We start from the raw sequence: 12,434 nt of genomic DNA, 5'->3' as shown, positions 1-12,434 counted from the left end.
AAGTCTAGCCTGGTTCATGAGTGCTAAAATTACGTGTAATCTTTGAGAACAAAGAGAAGGAATAGCAGTGATCTTCAACAAGACTCATAGTCTGAGAAAGCCCTGGCTCCTTCTCCAAACTCATTGGCACTACTCTGCCTTGTTCTCCTATTCTCCATCTTCAATCACATTGTTTTAGCTGCCTGTTGTCCCAGTTTTTCCTGTAATCTAAAGGTCTGTTTTTTCACCCTATTATAGATACTTGCATTTCTGGAAAAAAAGATATCTGACTGTCTGAATTTTATGTTGAGACATTCAAAGGGTGTGAAGGACGGAGAAATTCAGTCAGACTTTCAGTCTGTAGCAATCTGATCCTTGCATGCTGAACTACAATGTCTTTCTTATATAAAAACTTCTCAACATTAATTCTGATAAATATTCGCCAGATAACTTAGTATCAAGTTGCAATGAATGGCTGTCGCATTTTAATAAAGCAATGGAATTAACAGTAGAAATGTTAATGTACATCCAGACCAGCTTTGCTTTTGAAAGAGAAAACTTTTTTTCCATATTTAATGTCAGATGACAGCTAGAATAGTTGCTCTCAACAGTCAGCCTACTGGTTGTTATTATTTATTCTTCAAATAAATCAAATCATCTTCCCACAGAACGAAAAAGTCAAAATGTTCCCTTTGTAGGAAGCCCTAAGATAAAAGCATATCTTTTTGCACAAAAATCACAAGAATGATTTTTAATGCCAGATTTTTACAGTAACAAATAATAAAATAAATAAGAATTTAATAAAAATTTTAAATTAAAAACTAGAAATTAGTGAAACGAAAGTAAGAAAAGCTAAAAATGAGTAAAACAGATACAATGGTGATCTGTACCTTCACTAAGTTGGCTATAATCATAAATTATTGCTAAGAAAATGAATTGCCTTGTCTTAACTATCACTGTAGCCAGCTGTTTTCTCTGCAGATGCAGCAGCAATGTTAAATTCTTGATGTTTTCATCTCTTAAAACAGATTAATGAAAGCCAAACGTGGCAGAGAAAGGAGCATTTCTCCTAACCTGCCTACTGACCAGTGTCTGGGTGCACTACAGGAGCAGTGCTCTGCTCAGCTTCAGAGAGGGCAGGAGGCACTGCACAAACTTCTTCGGTGGCTATCCTTGTTATTTCAAATCGTGATTGATAGCATCCTGAGAGGCACTGCTAACTATTTCTGATCATAAGAACAGCCACTGTGACATGCAGGCCATAGAGTGTAAATGATTAGTGTAAAGTGTAATATGTGGACCTGTGAGATTTCAGAAGAGATAAGCAATAATGTGGAAGAAATATAAATTAAGAATGAAGGATTAAGGAGATTAAGACACTACCAAAGCCTTTAAAGTGATCCAAAATGGCAGTTACTATATCTTTGAAGGAGAGACCATCTGATTTGGCTTGGCAGCAAACTATAAAATTGCACACAAATTAGCCTTTCAAAAGTAAAAGAAAAATCAGTTTCAGACAATGAGGTAAAACTTCTGCAACATTATTGCCTCTGGGTCATGTCACTTTTGTATAATCTGGGCATGAAAATTAACATCTTATTGAATAAACAAAAACTCACAAAGGTTAAGAAAAGAGACAGACAAATATGGTCTTTGGAAGAAAGGGAGGCTACAGACCTCAGCCTGACCTTCAGCCATCTTTTGTTGGGAATGGCAGACCCCAAGGTCAAACAGCTACTCAGCCAGAGTTACAGTCTGAGCCCACCCAGGCTCAGATATATAGCCTTCTCTGCCATATGGTGGGCTACAGGCACTCCTGAGCCCAGGCTGTGTGGTTTCTGCTGAAGAGTTCCCACCGCTCAAAATTCACCAAAACCCTAGACTGGGGACGTGTTAGTACCATCCAGGAGAACCCAGCAAAAAGGTTACTATTCCTAAAATACAACCTCTTATTCCAAGTAACTTGAACGTGATCGTGGTCTGATCAGAACAGAGAATGAAATGCAGATGAGACAACACTGATGCAAAAATTTGATCATCAATATTTTTTCCTAGACATTTTAATGATCAGTGTGTGTTCTAAGGAAATGCCAATGTTCATCTTCGTTTTGCTTATTTTTGTGGTAAAATTTCATCAGAAACTGAGCTTTCTAAACTCATTGCCTGACTTTTAAACATGCTGAAAGACATACAGCAAATTAAATTCTACAATGTTGGTCCATGAACAACAGAAGAGATTCAGTTGGGTGAAAAGCTTTGGTCCCCACAGGAATACAAGACCTCAGAAGGAAAAATGCCAGCATCAGGGCATGGTATCTAACAATACACAGGATTGGGTCCATGGAAAAGAGAACACTGCTGAAAACACAGCTGTGGTCCCAGCTTGGTACACTTTGACAACTGCCCCAAAGAGTTACAACAGCTTCAAGTGATATTTCTAAGTTTGTGTAAATTTTTGTCCATTTCTGTTAGAACTGGTACAGTTTGCACTACTACACAGCCACTGGCAGCTCCCTTTCTTCACAGCTAAATATTGTCTTTAGGCCAAATGAATGCATTTATACAAGGGTCCCTATACATTTACTGACATACTGCTGCTATAGACAGCAGCAGACAATATGCAGGTGGTTCTGCCAGTCTGAAAGAACCACTCACCTATCTTTGAAAAAAAGATTTAAGAATTGTGATTACACTGGTACTGTGCTATTCAGTCATGGCTGAACACCTCATTAAATCAAAGCTCCTAGTGACATCAGTGGCTGTCTTGTCTAGGCAAGGACTGATTAACAGCTGCAGGACATTAACCTTGGAAACTCACAATATGCATATGATACAGAATAGTTTGTTGCCAGCTACAACTGGACCTCATGTACAGTTTGAAAAAGAATCTCTGAAATCATCTGCATTTTAAGGTTTAACATTAATAGGTTTTTACGATGGACATTGTTTATTTCCACGCAAGTAGAAAGCACTGTGGTTTTGTGGTTGGTGGCTAGCATTTTGTGGCTTTATTGCATTTGTTTTAATATAAGAAAACTTCTAGAGCACATTTGTTTTGTGACATAATGTCTTGATTGTGTCTTGCAGAAATAATTGACCCAAATCAAGTTACTGTACACTATATCCATTGGTTAATTAGAACTTTAGGATGCAACAAATAAAACACACTATTGACTTTTAAATCTTCAATCAAATAAATATTTACAGCTGCAATTTGCCAAAATTATTTACCTTTCAATAACAGATCACAAAAAGTATATGTGCTACAGATTCAAGTGAATGCCTTGGCTGTCAAGAAACAAATTACAAACAGAAGAAAAAATAATTGTTCCAGCTATCATTACAGGCTGTAAATAGCTGATGTAGTTCTACTTTAAAGATGTGTGATCTTCTACATTGGTAGACTTTTTCAATGCATAATTGACCTTGAGATGGAGAATAACCTCACAGCAGAGTGGCTTTTCTTTTAGGAAACAATGAGTACAGATATTAGAGGATGTGCCTGTTGTCAATGATCATTGCTGAAATCTGCCTATACCACACTGGGACAATCAATTTTGTAAATGATTGCAATAATCAAGGAAATTGCCTAATTTATAAATCCTGGCATACAGCATTTTAATGGATTTCTACATTTTAATGCTGATGTTTTCAAAGCCAAATGAATTGTTGTCCAAGCTGTCACTACACAAAATGATAAAAACATTCAGTCTTGTGGGTAACTACATCTCATGGATATTTAGACCATCAGGTACATAATCACTCATTAGTGAAACCTGTGATAGTTTCCAGTAAAAAGCCAATGGCAAAAAAAGCCACATTTTCATTATGAAAAAGCCTTCTGGGAACTGAGGACTAAAAACTGGTGAGAATTACTGAAATAAGACACTAAAAAACTTCCTAGCATCCTTTGTCCAGGTAAGACAGCCTACTGTTTTACCCCTGCACCTTTTTTTCCATCGGTAAAAAAAAGAGTAATTTTATTTCTATAAGTAAAAGGCTGGTCTAACTTTTTGACCATGGATTCTGTCAGCACAGACATTGCTCAAACGGAAGGAGAACAAAAGCAGGACATGCTGCCACGGTTATGGCTGGTGGGTAATTCTACCTAAACCACCCTCCAACTCACTCTCTGCCCTCAAGCTGGTTCTGCAGACGTAGTCATACGTGGATTGCTATTCTCAGTTAAACCCTAAGCAATTGATTTCAGCCAATAGTGGGCTGGCAGTGCTTTACTTACTGCTCAATCTCACTAACCTGACATTTATGGTGTACTGATTGGCCTATGTCAGTGGTGGTGGTTGTAAATTCACTTTGAAAAGCTTTGTGTTAACAGCCTTCAACCAGGCTCCGAGACGAGTATGAGCAGGCAAGCTGACACTTGCTCGACCTCCTGCCCTTATTACAGTGAGTAAATCAGGCTTTGAGCCATTAGGCTGGAGCCCGAGGCCTACGCAAAAAGGATTGACATGACTAAAGGTCAACCTCTGTCACACATGTGTAACAATTTGGATAATGGAATTCTGTAACTTATCTGGAAAAGGTGCCAAATGTGTGGAGGGAAGGTATAGCCTGGGCTGAATTTTCCAGCTTTTATGTTTACCGATTACTTAAAAGTCTGCACTTTAAAGTCCATGTCCATTTGCTACCACGGAATCTGGGGGACCAACACGCCTAGAGCAGTGACTGAGGCAGTTCTGCAGAACACTGAGTATCATCACCACCTGGAAAGGCACATAGCACTGCTTCGCTTTGTCAAATCTGTCATAAACACATTATGGGCATCAGGCACACAACACACTTTGGATATTTGTATAGGTCATTTAAGTACTGCCTTTATTTACCAATTCTGAATCAAAAGTCAGTAGAAAGAATTAACTGTTAATGGTATCTTAATTTAATTGCAATTGCAGGCCTTACAAACTAGCCTCATCCAATAGTAGAAATTACCTTTATAATTAATTAAATAAAAAGTTCAAATGTTTCTATAACACTGGTGCCTAGTCAGCAATGCAGAAAGGTAGTGGTCAAATAAGGATGGAATTGAGCTTTTATATTTATTTGTGTTCCCCTTCATTATTTTTGCATATTACATAATGAAATCTCCAAGGTGAGATTATGTGCCATGGAAAAACAGATAGTCCCTGCATGATCTAGCAATTTAGAAAATATTTTTTTTCTGGGAATAGTGTGTGTCCAGACGCATGCATGTTCCATGCAGTCCACGGAATTACTGTTTTCAGTAACACTGTTAAAATTCTGGGGCTGTATCCAACTCTAAACACCAAAGTTTATTCCAAACTTCACTTTGTTCAATAGGAAGAGAATCTGTCTCCATGCCAAATTCAATTTATTTTGTAGCACGTGTGCTTAGGCTTATTTATCTGCTCAGGCATAAAATAGTGTAGATGGAAAGAACATACCAAAGACATGGAGATACATGGAGATATATGAAGATAATGCATGAGAAAGTCTTGTAAAAGTCACAAGTCTTCTACAAGAAACACCAAGGTTTAGTTTAGCTTTTCTAATAACAAGAATTATAAAGTACCTTCCACACTTGGGATCACAGTAACTTTTGATGGACCTTAAGAAAGGAATTTTTAACTTACAGAAGTTACCTGCAAAAATGGGTTGGTAGGTGATAGAGAAATACTAATGATAGATGGCTGCTTTGTAGATGCTTAGGGCAGTTTTCTTCTAAGGTACACAAATGAAGGAAGCTGTGGCACTGAATGTTTTCTTACTGAGCTTACAGCTTAGCATGTTACTGACCACAACATCAGCAATATTTTCCCACAGTACAGGAACGTAAAATCCATGTAAAAATAAAAACTATTGGGCTTTTTCAATGGAAAATAAATGCAAGGGTCATACATCACACAAAACCCTCAGAAATGGCAAAACAAGAAAATAACAGAATGGCACCAGCTGTTACTCTGAATAATTTAAGATACAATAGTAAAGTAACTAAGGAGGTTTTTCAAGACAAAATTACTTGAATTTTAGGAACATGACAAATTTAAAACAGAGCTGACAAGCAGTCTGGAATACTAGACGACAGATTGCTGAGAAACATAATTTTCACTTTAATAGAACGACAGCATGCACATAATTCTATCCCCCAGTGCTTTTCTGTAACAGCAAAATTAGTCCAAAACTGCAGCCTCGAGAATCTGAATACAAATCTATCACCATAACTGGAATGAGTGCTTCATTTGAAGGGTGAGGATTCTCTGTGCATATTAATTTGTTCAGAAATGTCCAGTATAGCTGCATGGGCCCTGGCCAGCATGCATCCCAGCAAAATGCTTTTCTTGGTCCAGATGAAGGCAAAGCCAATGTTTTCTTTTACTGCAGTTGAGATGCAAGAAGGCCAATAAGTACCCATATGGTACTTTATTAAGATGACATCCACACTTTCTTATGCCAGCTCATTCGGCGGGCGGGGAGGGGAAAGGAAGCAGGGGAAGAGGGGGAGTTTTTTAGGGGGAAAATAAATTACACAGGTTTAGCATATTGTATTTACTAATGAACACCCTGAAACATATATATTTTTTTAATATTTATGTTTAATATTTATGTTTATGTTTATGTTTATGTTTATGCTTATGTTTATACATAAAATTTTTCTCATCCCTGAAAAAAAATGTTGCATAAGATGAAGCATTACTTCCAAAAATGCTAAATTTCGATTGAGTAAAGTTGAAATGAAGTGAAATACTATATTAGACATTCTTCAGCTATTGCAAGAAAAGAAAATAACTATTTGACCTCTCATGGAGGAAAAAAAAAGAGACTGCAAACTCTTTATCAGGCACATGAAGAACAGGAAACTATAAGACTGTATCCTTTGATACGTCTGTCAGTAGAAGTTTTTTCATCTAAGCTGCATTTGCAGGGAAAAGATCATTTACAAATTAGCTGTTTCCAGAATTCACAGTTTAAAGTTTGGAGACTGAAAAACTTTGACTACTAAAACGAATATGCCTTTTAAACTTCTGTGTTTTATTCTAATAGAAATTAAGTGTGTATCATATACATTCCTTAAGTCTACTCTTATTAAATTTTGATGTTAAACAGAAAGGGGAAACCATGTGCAACTAGATTAATTTATCTCCAGGGAGTAAGGACACATTAATAATTGAGATAATGTTTTCATATATGTTGGAATCAAGTGTGCCTTTCCACTTCTTTATTAGAAAACACATTAGCGGAAAATTATCTCATTCTCATCAGTAAGACCTAATTGCTTAGAAAGTCTCTGTTTTCTTTGCAATAACAAAAGGATTATTCTCTTTACTTCAAAATAAAAAAAGGGATCAGAAATATTATCAAGCACTGCTGGAATAAATGCCTGTATGACCAAAGAGAGTGTTTACTTAATACACCCAGTCCTGTTTTTGTTTTAAACAAATCAGAGTTTATTGTATTTTCATAAAATACAAGCAAACTCTAGTTATAGAAGTGGGCCAAAGGGGAAGAAAAAAAGCACTACAACTGAAAATGACTAATATTTTTGGCTTTCTGAAAGACTGATCTTTCTGTAAGTTATAAAAAATTATCTTGGCTGATTGTGAGAGAACTCTATAATTTCCCATGAACACCCATAGGTGTCAAGGCCTGTTGTGAGGTAATGGAATGGTATGTAATTTACTCTGAGTCGTTGTACATTATGCTGTGTGGATTACATACAAAGCAAACATCGAGTGCATGGTGGGAACACTTGTGCAGACAGACTGAAGCATATTTCCATAGCATTGAACCATACATCAAATGCAGTGCTTCTGATGTTTCCCACAACAAAGAGTATAAAAAAAAAAAAAGAGCCACCAAAACAATAACTATGCTTAAAAGTATTTGCAATAGCCCTTCTATTTGTCTGGTGTACACTGAAAACAAAGAACTGTAAACTAAAAAAAATATTTATCAACTTTACAGTGTTGAGAGTAAAATATTAAAATGCTATTTGCGATAATAAAAGAGTGAAGTTCTCTCCATAAGGTCCATCAAGACCTAATGCTGAACAGCTGATTTTTAGACAGACTTGCATTTGCAGCTGTCTGGAAAATATTGGCGGAAGAGAATTTACTGAAGTTACAACTTTATAAAGGGACTGTGATGAGGCATTTCTTTATCGTTTACAGTGATTTAATCCACACTCCTATATCATGTAGACTAAATGAATACAAACTATTCAGATATACACTTTCATTTGCTTTTATTTATTTTCATAGACCAAGTTTTGTAACATCACACACACTTCCTGATTACTTTCTTTTACTATATTTTTCTTTATTAAACATTGGTTTTCTGATAAATAAAGCATGCCAAATTGAATGACAAAGCAAATGAGAAACAACAAAATTTTAGCTGGAGCTCGGAGTATGTGTCTCTTTGATAACAGTTTTTGTCATTAACAGAAATAATTCAAGACCATGAGCTGCGCAGCAACACATTAATATTAAATTAAATTTAATTCCTATTTTTAAGATAATTCAATTAAAATATCACTCATTTTGCTAGACAACAGGAAATCTGTGTTGTGTGTTAAGAGCACAAGAGTAATCCCACACAAAAACTCAGCTGACAACCACTGATGGACTGAATCTGGCACAAAATATAGTACTGGGTTTTTATTTTTTCCTTAATATCTTTCTGGTTTTTGCTTTTAATTTTTTTTTTTAAAAGCCCTAGCTTCTTTCATTGCTTCAAATTGTTTTAAGTTAACCTGAAATATGACCAAAAATTCTCACTTACTTAAAAAGATATTGTCAAGATTTGCAACTAGCATAAAACTAATTCATAATTTTTAAAAAAAAGTAATTGATAATGTAAATATTTATGGAAAAAATATCTGACTCTATTTGTTTTCTCTAAATTTCAGTATTTTATGTAATTTGTGGATCTGGCAATCTCATTTTACAATTATATATTCTGTTAATTAGAATAGTCTAGACCATATTACCCTTCTTAACAATTAGAGCCTTCAACATCATTATGAAGTGTCACATAAAAAATGTTTGATTAGTAACATATCCCAAAATACTCTCATTACAATCACTGGGCTTTGGTAGGAACAGATTTAAATCCAAATTATCAATATCTGCTACGTAAGAAAAATTCCATCTCCACTGGAGGCAGCAGCAAAACTCCCAATCATTGCAATTTATCCAGTCCTACTGATCACATTCAGGTGTGTTTTGAGACTGATCTTTTTAATGTGAAAATCTCCTTCTTGCCACAATTACTTTTTGCATAAATACCTTGAGACAAAGACCCTGATGTATTATTTATTATTTGTTTGCATGTAGGAAAAGCACAGGAGCTCCGACTCTTCCACACCCCCAAATATCTTTCAAAGATCCATTCACTTTCACTGTACACACACTGAAGACAGCAGAAACACTATTTGCATCTTCATGGATTCCTTATATTCTGAAGACTTGGATTTGATCTGGATGAGCAAATACCACCCTCAGATCTATGGGCATATTTCTACTGACTGCCTGTAGCACTTAGTCTCGAGTCAAGCAGGGATTGCAGCTACAGAGGATGACACAGAACTAAAAAATTACTCCTTCCAGTACAAACCAAAGAAGAAATGAATGGCAAAATACTAGGAAGAGAGTAAGATGTTTCCAACACACAGGGATTATAGGTTTTCCCTTAGAGATATCACTGTTACCCTCTCTAAGACAGTGACAAATAATTAAAAAAAAAAATCTTGAGGTGTCTGAAAGTGGCTTTCACATAAAAGTACTGGAAACATTGTTAGGGGAATGCACAGTTGGTGCAGGACCAGAGCTGAACTAAACTGAATAAGCACTAACTCCTTCACTGCGCAAAGAGCCAGGCTGCAGAGTAGGGTCCTGTGGTCATTTCAGCAGCTTTTTTGGACTGGCTGGGGCCACAGCGATGGTGCAGCACTCCATCTCAACCCACATGTGCTACTCTAAAGTGATACTGCAAGTGCTGTGACCTGAGAGCTCCATCAGCTCTTGTAACTCAGGTCAAAATGTAGAAAGTACCGGGTGTTGTAAAAGCTTCAGCCTTCTCTAGTCAAGTCTCTCTACCCCACATTACAGCACCTGCAAAAGTCAGCTCTTCTTCTGCAAACAAATTGGAGCTCTGTGGTGTCCACTGGTCTCCTGGCTACTTTTGGTGCAGCAAGTCTTTTGCTTGCACTGGCTACCTTTTCAAACCTGCTAGCTCAGTTTATTTGAATTCTGGGTTTGTTTGCTTATTTTCATGGCTAGTTACGGTACTAGTACTGTATACAACTACACATTTACTTCAAAATGATCAAATTTGACACAGAAGGAAAGATGATAACTTACTTCCCAGAGATGCTGAGTGTTCCTGATGGCACCTGCTTGAATCTTCTCTGGCAAGAGCAAAATTCCTTGGAAGGGCCCAATCCAGGTGCCCTGCTGGATCCGTTGTGCCGCGCAAATGCCATAGGCCAGGCCAGGCACTGTGCTGGTGCACAGACACACTTCCCGGGGCAGGTCCCGGAGCCACTCCGGGATCTCAGGCGGAGGGGCCGCCGCGGCCACGCTGCTGGTGCCCACCAGCCGGCGCAGGGAGTGCAGGGGCCCATGCATGGGGCACTCGCCGTTGCGGTTATCAGCACACATGTCACACCCTGAGGGACAAAGAGGGAAAAACACTATCAGTACGGTGCTGCTGGCCACCACCATCACCACTGCCACAGGCCACATCACACAGATTCCTCCGCTTTTCCTGTCATCTCATGGCAGTCCAGCACTCCTGCACACCGTGCTCTTTGTGTGTTGCTCAGGCTGGTTTCTCAAATCTTAGCAAAGCCCTAAAGAAGAAATTCCAAAGGCTGAGCAAAAATCCTGCAGACAATTTGCAAGCCTGGTGTATTCACAAACCTGCCAAGACTCATTTACTTTAACAATATTTTTTAAGATGAATTTTTTGACTAATATAAATAGCCTAGTTAAACCATCCCAGTGTGTTTCAGTAAGACATTTTAAAACACAGTCATAGCGCCTTACAAGTCCCTCTCAATTGCCTTACCACAGCTCAGCCCAAGGGCTTAATTGGAACAAGATTTAATTTAATCCTTATTTTCAATGAACATTCACTCTGCTTTTTACATTAACATGTGTGTGCATGCCTGTCTGTTTGGAAAATAAAATAAATAAACCAGAACCTCATGAATGACAAATTGGAGCCTGCATGCACATTTACTTTCCTAAAGACAAATCTAATCTTAAAATTGAAATTATGTAGCAAATATTACTGGTTCCTAGCACATATTTGAATTTTTTTTTATTGAATGAGAACTCATGCTCTTTGCCTATTACATGTAACTCAAGCTAGGTAAAAAAACAAAACAGCATGTATGGGTATGTGAGCAATTCCTGTGAAAAAGATCAGTTTTTAAAAATGTTGATTTCCCTAACTGTCATTAATAACGGATGATGTGTCTCTATTTTGGGAAGATCCTACCATGACTTTTCTGACCAAAGAAAATTTTGGTGAAATGTTTCCACTGCATGCTATTCCACACACCACGAATGTACATCTTCCAGGAAAATGTTTCCTGTTCAAGAAATTAATTTCTCTGAAGATATGCTGAGTTAACATAACAATGAATCTCTTGAAATAAGTTACCATCTTCTTCACATTTCATTTTTGTAGCACAGTAAAGGTTTTCATATAAATTTAATCCAGAAATATAAAGAAAAAACCAATAATTATGGCATAGTACTCTGGTAGCAAATCCTACGTCTTTCCCCTAATAATTTTATTTACCACTCCTTATAGAAACAGAGCACAGCATTCACTACAGAAGTAGGAGTTTCTTGGTGTATGCCACAGATTCAGACTTGCTAGGTTGCCTGTAACCACAGTTTCAATTCTCAGGGGGCCTGACTCAGATGCTCTTCTTTCCAAAGTGGATGTACTGTGTATTAAGTAGGCCTCTTTCCTACAGATCCTTCAAAGGAAAACCCTCCCCTCATTTCAGCAAAAGCTGCTAAAGGATAATAAAAGATGCATCTTCAAATTATGGCTTCTGTGTGTATTCTCCAGTTTTAGACGCCCTACATAAACATTATTTCCTGTCATCCTCTTTCAGATTTTACCATAAAAAAGTGGTGCATTCAGCAACATGGAAATATTAGTAAGTTACATGCAGAAGCCAATTTCCCTCAAAATCATTGCACCTTTGGGTCTTGGAGAAAACGCATGTCTCCACCCGGTGCTCGTCTGTCCGGGTTCCCTGCCCGCAGCATCGGTGACAGATCTTAGCAGAAAGCAAGAAGACAAGCCCTGAGTTGTGCATTAGTCTGGCGGGTGCCCCTGCAGAAGGGCTGCGCACGAAACTGGCTCCAAGCCATCCATCCCTGACAGGTCCGCGCAGGAGACGGGAGGGAGAGGAGCGCCGGCCGGCACGGCAGGAGCAAGACCCCCCACGG

The 12,434-nt window shown here is 37.7% G+C and overlaps 1 protein-coding gene across 1 annotated transcript in view; it reads right to left on the bottom strand.

Moving 5' to 3' along the window:
* The window catches only part of PRDM6 (PR/SET domain 6), a gene marked incomplete at its 5' end in the record, with an annotated part of 76,085 nt that overhangs the window by 56,262 nt on the left and 7,389 nt on the right, over nucleotides 1–12,434 (bottom strand). The window contains one exon of the mRNA XM_008629185.2: nucleotides 10,320–10,627. Within this exon, the coding sequence (XP_008627407.1) occupies nucleotides 10,320–10,627 (308 nt within the window). The remainder of the gene's footprint in view (nucleotides 1–10,319; nucleotides 10,628–12,434) is intronic.

Source organism: Corvus brachyrhynchos, unplaced genomic scaffold (assembly GCF_000691975.1).
Source record: "Corvus brachyrhynchos isolate BGI_N302 unplaced genomic scaffold, ASM69197v1 scaffold90, whole genome shotgun sequence".
Classification (NCBI taxonomy): domain Eukaryota; kingdom Metazoa; phylum Chordata; class Aves; order Passeriformes; family Corvidae; genus Corvus; species Corvus brachyrhynchos.
This window is presented reverse-complemented; position numbering and strand designations above follow the sequence as displayed.